The 15,586-nt window shown below is 43.8% G+C and overlaps 1 protein-coding gene across 1 annotated transcript; it reads left to right on the top strand.

Moving 5' to 3' along the window:
* Window positions 1-258: 258 nt before the first annotated feature.
* plxna3 (plexin A3) lies at window positions 259-12,953 on the top strand (the record flags this gene model as incomplete). The annotated part of the gene is made up of 9 exons (XM_071540274.1): window positions 259-360; window positions 592-711; window positions 1,309-1,452; window positions 2,919-3,153; window positions 4,268-4,410; window positions 6,226-6,381; window positions 6,481-6,581; window positions 11,785-11,851; window positions 12,807-12,953. Coding segments are annotated over exons 1-9 (1,206 nt in total), but the record flags the coding sequence as incomplete, so codon positions are not given.
* Between the last annotated feature and the right edge of the window lie 2,633 nt (window positions 12,954-15,586).

Below are 15,586 nucleotides of genomic sequence, written 5' to 3'. Positions count from 1 at the left end.
TGTCAGTCTCTTTCTCTCTCTCTTTCTCTGTCTCTCTTTCTCAGGGACAATGTGTGTGTGTGTGTGTGCGTCAAATCATCAAAATCACATTTTCCAAACTGCCTTGTTGATGGAAAGCAAACTAATATCTCTCTCTCTCTCTCTCTCTCTCTCTTCTCTCTCTCTCTCTCTCTCTCTCTCTCTCTCTCTCTCTCTCTTCTCTCTCTCTCTCTCTCTCTCTCTCTCTCTCTCTCCCTCCAGGTGTGTACTGTAGTGAATGACAGTGTGATGACGTGTTTGGCTCCTGGTCTGGTCTACAGTAAACCAAACCCACCAGAGGGGGCGCTGCACCCCGACGAGTTCGGCTTCATCCTCGACCAGGTAAGAGGAGTAGTATTGGTAGTAGTAGTGGTAGTAATAGTAATAGTAGTAGTAGTAGTAGTATTTGCAGTAGTAGCATTCAGTGGTTTTGTTTTCCTGTGTAGCTCAGTGGGAAGAGTAAGGTACAATGTCAGACAGATATCGAGTTATGTTAATGTTATATTAATGTTATGTTCATGTTATGTTAATGCTGTATTAATGTTGTGTTCATGTTGTGTCGTCTCCTCTCAGGTCTCCTCCCTCCTGGTCCTGAACACCACGCCCTTCACTCACTACCCAAACCCCTCCTTCGACCCGCTGGGGAATTCTGGGATACTGGAGGTCAAACCAGGCTCGCCCATCATCCTGAAGGTCAGGAGCAAGAGAGTTCAGTCTCTTCTGACTGAATCACACAGTTAAACCAAATGATGGATCTCTGTAAAGGAACTGAGGTCCTTGTTTGACTAAACGAGACACTCTAACAGAGTTTAGAGAGATTGAATGATGAACGACAGTTTATCATTTTTACCCCAAAATGGAAATATAAGCTCTTCATGCTCTGTTACATTTTAACTCTGCTTCACTTCAATGGGAGAACAGAGTGATGATAAACTGGATTTCGTCATAATCAAATATGAATCTTAAATTGTTATTCGTAATATTTAAAATGCAACATGCATTGTTATTTTTTATAGATCTAATTACTATTTTATATAATTGATTTATTTTATATAATTCATTTTATATAAGTATTAATAAATATTGATTTCATTAATTATTATATATAGAATGTATTATTTAATTACAAAGGATTTATTATTAATTGTTAAAATTAAATACTTAATAGATCATATTCATTTGTCATATTAAAGCTGATATTTTATACCAGTTTTACACTATCCATATTACTTGTGAATTAAAGTCAGAGTGTGTGTGTGTGTGTGTGTGTGTGTGTGTGTGTGTGTGTAGGGGAAGAACCTCATCCCCCCCGCCCCCGGAAACAACCGGCTCAACTACAGCGTTCTGATTGGAGAGATGCCGTGCCTGCTGACCGTGTCGGAGAACCAGCTGCTCTGTGATTCGCCGGATCTCACCGGAGAACAGCGAGTCCTGGTGAGTGACGGGGATTAGCCCCGCCCCCTTCCCTCTCTCCCAGCCAGTCATGTTCGTCCCAGCCGGTAATACCTGAACTTTATTGGTTTACATTTTAGTCTTTAATCTGACGCTGTTTTCTACAGCAGGGTTTTATTTTGATTTTATTGTCAAATTGAAGCTCAATTTTAGTTTCGTTTCAGATCGATTTCAAATGTTTTCTAGCTTTAGGTTCTTTTGGATTTTTCTGAAATGTGTAGTTTTTCTAGATTTTATTTGATATAGTTTCAGTTTGAGTTTTAGTGTTTTGAGTCTTATGGTTAAGAAGACATTTTCTTTTGTTGAGATTCAGAAGATCAGAAGAAACCTTATTGATCCCTGTAGGGAAACTGGCTCGTTGCAGCAGCCTGAATTTCCCTAAAGGGATTAATAAAGTGCTATCTCATCTTATCTCATCTTATCTCATCTTATCTCATCTTATCTTATCTTATCCTATCTAGCAAATAGTGACAGGATACAACAGAGAAAAACAGATTATAAATGAGAATAAAGCAATTCATGGTTATATTAAGATACTCAACTGACAAATTCAAAGAGAGCAGGAGAGGAGAGGAGAGGAAACAAGGAGAGGAGAGGAGGAGAGAGGAGAGGAGAGGAGAGGAGGAGAGGAAACAAGGAGAGGAGAGATCTTTGTAAAGGTGAAAGTCATTAAGTGTAGCCGCAGGGAGTCATGGGTAATTGGTCTGATATCACAGATCAGAGGGTAGAGACACACACACACACACACACACACACACACACACACACACACACACACACACACAGTGAAGTTCAAAGTCAACCCAGGATTAGTGAACAAAGACTTTCCTACTAGACAAACTATTGATAAAATATTAAAAGTATTGATTATTAATCAATACAGAATGTCATGCTAATGCTTCCGTTTATCCGTTTCTCTCTCTCTCTCTCTGTGTTCACTCTGGGCGGTCAAGTCACAACAAGCAAAGTTTAATTTATTCATAACAGGCTTTATGTGTTTAATGACAATATTTGTAACCTGTAATAAAGTCTATAACTGGAAACAAGGAAGGACATTAAAAACAAAATTATGAATTAAATCAAGAGAACAAACATTATGTTATGTTGAGGAGATGAGGATGGAGTGTGTGTACATTTGTGTGTGTGTGTGTGTGTGTGTGTGTGTGTGTGTGTGTGTGTGTGTGTGTGTGTGTGTGTGTGTGTGTGTGTGTGTCAGATTGCAGTAAAGTGAAGGACTACAGGAATGGTTGGTATGGTGGAGTAAAGAGTTTAAACTGTTCTGAATGGGAATAAATGTATTTTTCGTCTGGATTTCAATGCTGGGAGCGCTTCATATTCACTCCAGCACCGCCCTGACACTCATGTAACACTGAGGTCTCTCTCTCTCTCTCTCTCTCTCTCTCTCTCTCTCTCTCTCTCTCTCTCTCTCTCTCTCTCTCTCTGTGTAGATCCTGGTTGGCGGTCTGGAGTATTCCCCCGGTACGCTCCATATCTACTCCGACAGCGCCCTGACGCTGCCGGCCATCATCGGCATCGGGGCGGGCGGCGGCGTGTTGCTCATAGCCATCATCGCCGTTCTGATCGCCTACAAGAGGAAGACGCGCGACGCCGACCGCACGCTCAAACGCCTCCAGCTGCAGATGGACAACCTGGAGAGCCGGGTGGCGCTGGAGTGCAAGGAGGGTGAGTTCTGTAATACCAACATCTATGACCAGTGTTAATGAAATAACAATAATGATAAACTATATTTAATATACTCATAATCAGAAACTATAAACTGTTGTTTTTTTTGTCACTTTTTAAAACAGATTACAAAGTAGGGCTGAACAATTAATCGAAATTTTATCGAAATCTCAATATGGCCTACTGCAATTTTCAAATCGCAGGAGGTGCAATATTTGTTGAAGGTGAAATGTGTCAAAATAGCATTTTAAAGTAAATATTGTGGTGCTGCAGAGATGTCCTGGCCTACACATCATATTCTACAGACTTAAGAAAACATCTTTGTTTGGTACAGATCCCCGCAAAAATCACACCGTAATCATTTGAATACATTTTTCAATGAAAATGAGAATAATGATGTAAAAATTATCATTCCCTCTAATATCGCAAATCATATCGCAATTGCAATATCAGTCAAAATAATCGCAATTAGATATTTTTTCAAAATCGTTCAGCCCAATTACAAAGTGTGGTTAGGGTTAGCTTCAACAATCAAATAAAAGCAAACATCATACTTTTGAAACAAATTTAAATAAAACAAGAAGGCAGCAGAAGATCAAAGGGTCGGAATACACAGATCATAGAAATATTGTAAAGAATATGTAAAGAAATGTAAAGAGATATAGTGTTTATGGATGCCATGGGAGCATGTAGATAGAAAACACAATGGGGCCTAAAATCGAACCTTGAGGAACTCCACAGGTCATTTCTGCTGAAGAAGAGAAAGAGTTTCCTTTCCTTCCTTAGTGACTGAGAAATTAACCAATTAAGTGCTTTAACCACTTAATTGGTTAAAGCACTTAAGTGTTTGATGCCAACCCAGAATTTGGGACATGGTCAAAGGCAGAAGTAAGATCTAAAAGGCTTAAAATCCAACTTTTATTCAAATCTGCGGCTCATTGTTTTCTTTAAAAATGGATTGTACGCTGTCTTGGTGTCGTAGCATTACAAAGTTATTCATCCTTACCATTTTCTCTCTACCTGTCTGTGTGTGTCTGTCTCTCTCTCTGCCTGTCTCTCTCTCTCTGCCTGTCTCTCTCTCCACCTGTCTCTCTCTCCACCTGTCTGTCTGTAGCCTTTGCGGAGCTGCAGACAGACATCCAGGAACTGACCAACGACATGGACGGAGTGAAGATTCCCTTCCTGGAGTATCGGACCTACACCATGAGAGTCATGTTCCCCGGGATCGAAGAACACCCCGTCCTCAAAGAGCTGGACGTACGTATGAGACACACACACACACACACACACACACACACACACACACACACACACACACACACACACACACACACACACATCACTTGTTTACGTCCATATCAATAGAGAAAATACCAGGGAATAAACAATAAAAGAACTGTTTACTATAACTGTGCTGTAATATAACTGTAAGTTTGCAGTAAAACGGTAAGAATTAGGAACACACACACACACACACACACACACACACACACACACACACACACACACACGCTGCGTCTCCTCTTGTCGTTTCAATGTGACTTTAATTAAGCGAACACACCAGGATGCACTAACTGATGGGTCTGGATGTTTTAATGTACTATTTCAATTACAGCAGTAATACTACAGTTACCCATCAAATAAAAAGGTTGTTACTTGTTTAATCACCCGTCTAAATATCAGATTCAAGTGGAATTATCCAAAAACTAAATCCCACCACAGTTTCCCCAATTTGTTTTCCTAATAATTAGTCATCATCCAGTGAGCTGCTGAGAGGAGAAATGGTAGAAAAGTTTATTTCTCTGGTGGAAGTTTTCCTTCTACTTTTCCTCCAGTAAAAAGACGACAGGAACATCGAAGCTGTTTGGTTTCCTGACCGTTCACAGAGGAAACTGACTGACAGCATATAATAATAAACTTTATTATTATACAGACAGTCATGTACTTCTGTCATAATTCATATCTAACTCTATCCTGCTCCAGACTCCTGAATCTCATCCTTCCGCTCTTCAGATGTTGTGGAGCGATTCAGAGAGTCTGCTGTTTCCCTCGTCAACAGCCTGTTCTCGTTCTGAGAGCCAATCAGAGCCAATCAGAGCCTTTGTGGGTGGGGCTAAAGTTTGAACCATTGGCGTTTCAGCAGAGTAGATTTGTTGAAATCACCTCCTGAACCAACAGATTGTCTTTGCAAAGACGATAGCTCAAACGGCTAACGAGGAGGAAATCTCAGACTGAATAATGGAGTTGGAACCAGAAGGACGTTCAGTCTGAAAATCAGACTGATCTGACTACAGAACTCTTCTCAGATCTGGTTCCTTGTGGATCCTTGATATGGAGAACTGATGGAACCCAGTTCTGCTGTGAAGGAACAGAGACTCTGAGGAGACACATCGTGATATGAAACATCTAAACTCAGATACTGAGATGTTCCTGCTAACATTCCCTCCTCTCTGTCTCTCTCTCTGTCTCTCTGCCTGTCTCTCTGCCTGCCTGTCTCTCTCTCTCTCTCTCTGCCTGCCTGTCTCTCTCTCTCTCTCTCTGTCTCTCTCTCTCTCTCTCTCTGCCTGTCTGTCTCTCTCTCTCTCTGCCTGCCTGTCTCTCTCTCTCTCTCTCTCTGTCTCTGCCTGTCTCTCTCTCTCTCTCTGTCTCTCTGCCTGTCTGTCTCTCTCTCTCTCTCTGCCTGTCTCTCTCGCTCTCTCTCTCTGCCTGTCTCGCTCTCTCTCTCTCTGTCTGTCTCTCTGCCTGTCTGTCTGTCTCTCTCTCTGTCTGTCTCTCTGTCTGTCTCTCTCTCTCTCTCTCTCTCTCTCTCTCTGCCTGTCTCTCTCTCTCTCTCTGTCTCTCTGCCTGTCTGTCTCTCTCTCTCTCTCTGCCTGTCTCTCTCTCTCTCTCTCTCTCTCTGCCTGTCTCGCTCTCTCTCTCTCTGTCTGTCTCTCTGCCTGTCTGTCTGTCTCTCTCTCTGCCTGTCTCTCTGCCTGCCTGTCTGTCTCTCTCTCTCTCTCTCTCTGCCTGTCTGTCTCTCTCTCTCTCTCTCTCTGCCTGTCTGTCTGTCTGCCTGCCTGTCTGTCTCTCCAGTCCCCAGCTAACGTGGAGAAGGCTCTGCGTCTCTTCAGTCAGCTGCTGAACAACAAGATGTTCCTGCTGAACTTCATCCACACTCTGGAGGCTCAGCGCTCCTTCTCCATGAGAGACCGAGGGAACGTGGCTTCACTGCTGATGGCCGCTCTGCAGGTACCTGTCTGTCTGCACACCTGTCTGTCTGTCTGTCTGCACACCTGTCTGTCTGTCTGTCTGCCTGTCTGTTATTGATTAGTAATTAATATATTTCAGGGTCGTATGGAATATGCCACAGTGGTTCTGAAGCAGCTGCTGGCCGACCTGATAGAGAAAAACCTGGAGAACAGAAACCATCCAAAACTGCTGCTGAGGAGGTGAGAACCTGACCTTTGACCTTTGACCTTTGACCTTTGACCTTTGACCTTTAACCTTAAACCCTTAGTGACGAGGCAATCTGTTTCCCTCCTGATACTCGATACCTGATCCGAGGTTCAGGATCAATCCAAGCAGGATACGATGTGATCAATAGAATTCTGCAGAATTCTGTTTATTTCTGAGACTCAAATCTTTCCAGCGATGTCATTGGCTGCTAGAATAACAACAACAACAATAATAATAATAATATAATAATAAACTTTATTTATATAGCACCTTTCATATCATAAAATGCAGCTCAAAGTGCTTTACAAGAGAAACAATAAAAATCAATAAATAATGATAAAAACAATCCTAAGATATAAAAAGCATAAAACAAACCTAAACCTAAACTAAACCATTTAGGGCCTTATGAACAAGTAAAAGAATTTTAAAATCAATCCTCAACGTTACAGGGAGCCAGTGCAATGAGGCTGGAACTGGTGTAATATGTTCTCTTTGAATGTAAACAACAATTTAAAAATGTCTTTACAAAGTGACAATAATATAATTTGGATGGAGAGCTTGTGAAACTGTGATGGTCAAGAGTCTCATTAGTGATTACTACAGCAGAATAACATGGAGCTGATATCACCATTCATGTTCCTGACAGCAGAATAACATGGAGCTGATATCACCATTCATGTTCCTGACAGCAGAATAACATGGAGCTGATATCACCATTCATGTTCCTGACAGCAGAATAACATGGAGCTGATATCTCCACCATCTCAGTTTTCACATATCGTCTCATCACTGCTGACCCTGGACCTTGTAGCCTGTTAGCTTGTCTTCAGAATCAGAATCAGAATCAGAATCAGAAATACTTTATTGATCCCCGAGGGGAAATTAGGTTACATTGCAGCTGCTCACATTGTAGAAGTGAATATATACAAGCGTAGAGAAATTATAAGAAATTATAAGAAAAATAGAAATACGAAAGTAAGAAATATGTAAAATATGTGCATTATACTACAATATATAACAATGAGAATAAAAATAATAATAATAATATAGAAATAAGAGAAATAAGAATTCTGTACAATATGCATCATACTCCAATATATACATACACCAGTGTAAATATTTAAATAATTAATAAGTATTGCACAGTTGAATTATTGCAGTTGAATTATTGCACAAAAAAAATTGGTATTGCACAGTTAGATATAAGTTATAAGTTATGGGTTATAACTGCTGACAGGATGAAATAAGTTCAAGAGCCAGTCTACTGACTGAGGAGTTGAAAAGTTTGATGGCCACAGGCAGGAATGAGTTCCTGTGGCGCTCTGTGGTGCATCTCGGTGGAATGAGTCTTGCACTGAATGTGCTCCTATGCTTGACCAGCAAGTCATGGAGCGGGTGGGAGACATTGTCCAAGATGCCATGTAACTTGGACAGCATCCTCCTCTGTGACACTGCTACCAGAGAGTCCAGCTCCACCCCCACAACGTCACCGGCCTTGCGGATCAGTTTGTTGAGTCTGTTGGCGTCTGCTGCCCTCAACCTGCTGCCCCAGCACACCACAGCAAACAGGAGAGCACCGGCCACCACAGACTCATAAAACATCCTCAGCATTGTCCGGCAGATGTTGAAGGACCTCAGCCTCCTCAGAAAGTAGAGACGGCTCTGGCCCTTCTTGTAGAGAGCTTCAGTGTTCTTAGCCCAGTTCAGTTTATTGTCAATGTACACTCCCAGGTACTTGTAGTCCTCCACAGTGTCCACACTGACCCCCTCGATGGAAACAGGGGTCACCGGTGTCTTGGCCCTCCTCAGATCCACAACCAGCTCCTTAGTCTTTGCCACGTTGAGCTGCAGATGGTTCTGCTCACACCATGTGACAAAGTTTCCCACCACAGCCCTATACTCAGCCTCCACACCCTTGCTGATACATCCAACTATAGCAGAGTCATCAGAGAACTTCTGAAGATGGCAGGACTCTGTGTTGTAGTTGAAGTCCGTGGTGTAGAGGGTGAAGAGGAAGGGAGATAGGACTGTCCCCTGCGGGGCCCCAGTGTTGCTGACCACTCTGTCTGACACACAGTGTTGCAAGCGCACATACTGCGGTCTGCCAGTCAGGTAGTTGACAATCCAGGACACGAGGGGGGCATCCACCTGCATCGCTGTCAGCTTCTCACCCAGTAGAGCCGGCCGGATGGTGTTGAAAGCACTGGAGAAGTCAAAAAACATGACCCTCACCGTGCTCGCCGGTTTGTCCAGGTGGGCGTAGACGCGGTTTAGCAGGTAGATGACGGCGTCCTCAACTCCAAGTCGGGGCTGGTAGGCGAACTGGAGGGGGTCCAAGAGTGGCTTGACCATGGGTCGGAGCTGTTCCAGGACAAGTCTCTCCAGGGTCTTCATGATGTGGGAGGTCAATGCCACCGGTCTGTAGTCCTTGGAGCCAGCAGGACGCGGCGTCTTCGGCACAGGAACGAGGCAGGACGTCTTCCACAGCACGGGGACCCTTTGAAGACTCAGGCTCATGTTGAAGACATGGTGAAGTACTCCACATAGCTGGGGGGCACAGGCTTTGAGCACCCTGGGGCTGACACCATCAGGGCCTGCAGCCTTGCTTGAGTGGAGTCTCATCAGCTGTCTTCTTACATGGTCAGCTGTGAAGCACACTGTAGAGGTTACAGGTAGGGGAGGGGGAGGGGTGGAGTTGTCAGGTTGGAGAGGGCAGTCAGTCTGGGAGCCAGAGGGGGGGGAAGTGGGACCCTCAGTGGAGGATGGGGGGCTGTAGGAGGGGGGAGGGGGGGGCGATTGAGTAGATGTTGGTTGGAGGCAGACGACAGATGAGTCAAGGGGGGGCTGGGCAGGGGTCACTGTGTCAAATCTGTTGAAGAACAGATTAAGTTCGTTGGCTCTGTCCGAGCCGCCCTCAGCCCCTCTGCCGCCAGTCGGCCTGAAACCAGTGATGGTCTTCATGCCGCTCCAGACCTCTCTCATGTTGTTCTGCTGGAGTTTCTGCTCCAGCTTCCTCCTGTACTTCTCTTTAGCCTCCCGGATCTTCCCTTTCAGGTGACTTTGGATTGTTCTCACCTCTTCCCTATTGCCAGCTCTGAAAGCCCTTTTCTTTGTGTTGAGGATGGCTTTGATTTCCTTTGTTACCCATGGCTTGTTATTTGGATAACAATGGACAGTCTGTGCTGGGACAGTGCAATCCACACAGAAGTTAATGTAGTCTGTTATACACTCTGTGAGCCCATCAATGTCCTCTCCATGCGTCTCACAGAGTGCCTGCCAGTCTGTCACCTCAAAACAGCCCTGAAGTGTCTCATAGGCCTCCTCCGACCATCTCCTCACTGTCCTTGTGGTCGCAGGCTGTCTTTTCACCAGAGGCACATAGTAGGGGTTGAGGTGCACAAGGTTGTGGTCTGACCTACCCAGGGGGGGGAGGGGAGAAGAGCTGTATGCATCCTTCACGTTAGCATACAACAAGTCCAGCGTCCTCTCCTCTCTGGTTGGACAGCTCACATACTGGGTGAAGTTGGGCAAGGTTGTTGCCATGGTGACATAGTTGAAGTCACCCGAGATTGCTATGAGAGCACTCGGGTGCTGAGTCTGGAGTCGAGCTATGGCGGTGTGAATGACGTTACACGCCGACGTCGGGTTGGCAGAGGGGGGGATGTAAACAGCCACCATGATGACATGTGACATTTCCCTGGGCAAATAATACGGCCGGAGTCCCACGGCTAACAGTTCAATGTCCGGGCAACAAATACGTTCCTTGATCGTAATGTGACCAGGATTGCACCATCTGTTGTTAACTAGAACAGCAAGCCCTCCGCCTTTACGCTTACCGCTCTCGGTGCAATCCCTGTCGGCCCGAACAGTCTGAAAGCCGTTGATGGAGACGTTGTGGTCGGGGATATCCTGGTGCAGCCATGTCTCAGTGAAGCACATAATACTACACTCCCGGAACTCCCTCTGACTCCTGGCTAGCGCCGTTAGCTCATCCATCTTATTTGCCAGTGATCTTACGTTTCCCATGACGAGAGAGGGGAGATACGGCTTGTATCTCCTTCTCTCCCTCCGTGCCTCTGCCTTCCGCTGTCTTGACCTCCTTCCTTTACCCCGTCGTCCCCGAAACTTTCTTCTAAGCTCCTCGGGGATTTGGTGGGTTACACCAGCCATGCCGGCCGGTCGGAGCGCCATCAGCTGATCCCGGCTGTAGACAGTCCCAGTAGAGCCGCTGAGTAGTTGTGCACTGGCGGCATGACGCTCAGAAAAAAGTAATCCAAGCGCCAGAAAAGTGATTAAAACTCCTCTAAACCGCATGGTTACAGAGGGGCACAACTTAGAAACCTAACTAGTTACTATGTTAAGCTAAAAGATAGAAGATAGAACAAGATAATTAGGAAAAAGTGCGAAAAGAGCGAGAGCAACTGCAACAAGCGGCCGTCCTGGTCGACGCCTGCGCTTTTCCTGGTTTTAATGCTAACAGCTGACGTTTAGTGGCAGCTGATGGAGGAATGTAAAAGATCTTTTTTCCTCTTCAGTAACCGCCTGCCAGAGGTGGAAAGTAACTAAGTACATTTACTCGAATACTGTACTTAAGTACAATTTTGAGGTACTTGTACTTTACTTGAGTATTACCATTTGATGCTACTTTATACTTCTACTCCACTACATTTCAGAGGGAAATATTGTACTTTTTACTCCACTACCTTTATTTGATAACTTAAGTTACTAGTTACTTTGCAGATTCAGATTATTAATACAAAATATAATCAACTAATAAATTGTGATGTATTATTATAGATTGCTGTAAGCTACCCAGCAGTATATAAAGTAGTGGAAATCAGCCCCACCTTTTCCAGCTGCAACATTAAAGTGATGCTTACACATTAATGCATCAATAATTATAATTCAATAATATAATATATACTGTATTATTCTGAAATGGGCCATTCTGCATAATGAGTACTTTTACTTTTGTTGCTTTAAGTACATTTTGATGCTAATACTTTTGTACTTTTACTTAAGTAACATTTTGAATGCAGGACTTGTACTTGTAACAGAGTATTTTTACACTGTGGTATTTCTACTTTTACTTAAGTAAAAGACCTGAGTACTTCTTCCACCTCTGCAGTCTGCTTTAGGAAACTAAATGTAAAATAAACAAAAAGATTAATATTCAAAATGACAAAATTTGTGCAGGACGGAGTCTGTGGCTGAGAAGATGCTGACCAACTGGTTCACCTTCCTGCTGCATCGATTCCTGAAGGTAAGAAAGTACATTCACACACACACACACACACACACACACACACACACACACACACACACACACACACACACGCTCAGTTGATCCAGGTATCAGTCATTATCTCAACTCCTCTGGCCATGAAGAGTCTTGTTCAGTCCAGGGCCAAGTGTGTGTGTGTGTGTGTGTGTGTGTGTGTGTGTGTGTGTGTGTGTGTGTGTGTGTGTGTATGTGTGTGTGTGTCTTGTTCATCTGGTCTGATGGCCCTTAAACACTGTTTGTTGGCTGCCCTCCAGAGCACAGTGCAACACACACACACACACACACACACACACACACACACACACACACACACACACACACACTGCAGATGGGACCTGAGAGAACACTGTTAACACCTTCAGGCTCTCTCTCTCTCTCTCTCTCTCTCTGCCTCCTTCTCTCCTTCCCTCCTTCCCTTCCCCATTCTTTTATTCCTTCCCTCCCTCCTTCCTTCCTTCCTTCCTTCCTTCCTTCCTTCCTTTCCCATTCTCTCCTCCCTCTCGCCTCCTTCCTTGCCTCCTTTCTTCCTTCTCCGCCTCCCTTCTTCTCTCCACCATTATCTCCTCCTTCCTTCCTTCCATCCCCCCTTCTGTCTCACCTTCTGGATCTTTCTTCCCTCCTTCCTCCTCTCCCTCCTCCTTCCCGCCTTCCCCTCCCTCTCCTAATTGACCTCGTTAAGCTCTTCCTCTTCGGTCTGACCGTGACCAATCAGTTCAGGGCTCCAGTTAATTTATTCATAGGAACTGAAGGGGATTGGCTGAATCCTTCTGATGAGTTTTCAGGATTAAAACATGCTGATGAAGGGATTATAATCTCTCTCCTTCTCTCCCTGTCTCTCTCTCTCTCTCTCCCTCTCTCTCTCTCTCTCTCTCTCTCTCTCCTTCTCCCCCCCCCCCCCCCCCTCTCTCTCTCTCTCTCTCTCCCCCCCCCCCAGGAGTGTGCAGGCGAGCCTCTCTTCATGTTGTATTGTGCCATAAAGCAGCAGATGGAGAAAGGGCCGATCGATGCGATCACCGGCGAGGCTCGATACTCTCTGAGTGAAGACAAGCTCATCAGACAGCAGATCGACTACAAACAGCTGGTAACACACACACACACACACACACACACACACACACACACACACACACACACACACACACACACACAAAGGACTCACGTTCACTACCATGTTAACTGAACGCTACCACACCTGATTTATAAAGCTGACTAAGCTTCTTGGTATCCATCCCTCCAGGTTAGCTTCAGTAGCTTTCATTGACAGAGCAGCTGAAACCAGGCTAGCTAACACAGCTAAGTTCCTCCTAGCTTTGGGTCACCAGACGTCCCCGTTGTCCCGGGACAGTTCCCACATTTGGTGCTTTGTCCCCAGTTGTCCCCTCTGGACGGTGGTCCTGTTGTCTCTGGACTACAGGGGGTTTTATCCTGCTGTCTGGAGGGATTCATATCGCAGGACAATGTTGGTAATGTTGTAGGACATTATGATTTTATGATGGCAGATATATTACTTTATTTCTCCTGTAGATGACTAAGTGGAGCTAGGGCTGGGCAATATATCAATATTATCTTGATATCGTGATATGAGACTAGATATCGTCTTAGATGTTGGATATGGTAATATGGTGATATGGCATAAGTGTGTTTTCCTGGTTTTAAAGGCTGCATTACAGTAAAGTGATGTCATTTTCTGAACTTACCAGACTGTTCTAGCTGTTCTATTATTTGCCTTTACCCACTTAGTCATTATATCCACATTACTGATGATTATTTATCAAAAATCTCATTGTGTAAATATTTTGTGAAAGCACCAATAGTCATCCCTATAATACTGTCGCAATATCGATATCGAGGTATTTGGTCAAAACTATTGTGATATTTGATTTTCTCCCTATGGCCCAGCCCTGCTTACAACTGAACATTTAGCCACTTCGTAGAAAATACCGAGATATATATCGTGTATCGTCATTCTGCCTAAAAATACCGAGATATGATTTTTGGTCCATATCGCCCAGCCCTAAGTGGAGCATCATTTCTGTCAGAGTCCAGAATCCGTCTGCTGTGCAAAGTAGAAAAAAAAAAAAAAAAGGAAATGACTGGTTGCTCTTTATTGTCAAACTAGGATCAAAAATGTGTCGGGTGCTCTTGGAAAACGGGGAAAAAAGAGTGTTACAAACAAAAAGACAATCCAGACAGTTATAAAAATATAACCACGAGGAAGGAAATATTGAAAAAGCCTTTATTGTAGCGGCTAAATCATTAAAATAGCCGACATGTTTCGACCGCTGTAGGTCTTCTTCAGGGCTTTAAACAGACGGGTGTGGCCTCACCTATATAATAGCAACAGCCAATGGGAGGCAGTCACATGACCCGGATAAATAATAACATGACAGGTGAAACAAATTGAAAATAATGAAAGAAATATATAAATAAAACGAAATAACATGAGATGAGATTAGACAGAAATATAACATGTACATCATAAACGGGAAATAGGTATCCATATATACGTTTTTTCATAGGCTGTGAGAAAAAAGAAGAGTCTATACAGAGAAAAGTTACAGGAAACATGTGAAGTCTTTATCCTCATTGAGACCAGGATACTGAAACACATCCAGATGGGTCCAACAAGCTTCACTTTCCTGCTGTGCAGAGTGTTTGTCATTTCTGAGTCGATCTGGACAGAACTAGACCTGACAGAGAGGCTGGGAAAAACTGGTTATTATCTTTGATCTAGATCGATAGATAGATAGATAGATAGATAGATAGATAGATAGATAGATAGATAGATAGATAGATGAACCACATGAACCAGAACTGACGAGGAGGGTCTGGCTTCCATGAAACTCGCCTCATTTCCAGGCTTGTCGCCGAAACGCATTGTCTTTTCAAAATAAAAGCCCCGCGAGGCTGCCACAAAAAACACGGTTGTGAGAAGTGAAATCTCCATAATTAACGATTCAGCAAAATGTTTAATGGGACGACACAGGCTGTGTCATGACTGTCTTATGATTTGGGAGAGATGAAATATCAGAACAATAGAAGTTGCAGGAGATATCTCATCCTTCCCCTCTGTTTCTAGCTGATGTTTTCATTCATTTCTTTTTTACTGCTTGTTTTCATTCATTCATGCATACGCTTAATTATTCACACGTACAAAAAAAAAATGCAAAAACAGCCCATTAGACACATAATTTCAAATCAATAATTTCAAATCTGATCCAGATCTGACCTGAGTTCAGTCTCCTCTGAACTGAACTGCTTCAGATCAGCTGTAAAAGCTGATCAGAGTCTATCCTGATGCTTCCTATCAGCTGCAGTATTGATCAGCCAGTGTTGATGATTATTGATAAAGCAGTGTTCCTGTGACTGGCTGCTCCAACACTGTGCCTCATTACACAGCTTTAACACTGTGTGTGTGTGTGTGTGTGTGTGTGTGTGTGTGTGTGTGTGTGTGTGTGTGTGTGTGTGTGTGTGTGCGTGCGTGCGTGTGTGTGTGTGTGTGTGTGTGTGTGTTTCTTGTTGTGTGTCAGTGAATGTGCATTTCTTTGTGTATGTGTGGGTGTTGCAGTTTTTATGTGGGTGTATTTCTTTTTCTATGTAAATGAATCTGTTTGGGTGTGTGTGTGTGTGTGTGTTTTTTCTTTGTGTGTGTGTGTGTGTGTGTGTGTGTGTGTGTGTGTGTTCCCAAAATACTGCACGGTGGTTAAATATATC

This window comes from Centroberyx affinis, unplaced genomic scaffold (genome assembly GCF_046629955.1).
Source record: "Centroberyx affinis isolate AG114_WGS23_722 - 3 ecotype Tasmania unplaced genomic scaffold, CSIRO-AGI_Caff_v1 ptg003598l_1, whole genome shotgun sequence".
In the NCBI taxonomy this organism is placed as follows: domain Eukaryota; kingdom Metazoa; phylum Chordata; class Actinopteri; order Beryciformes; family Berycidae; genus Centroberyx; species Centroberyx affinis.
This window is presented reverse-complemented; position numbering and strand designations above follow the sequence as displayed.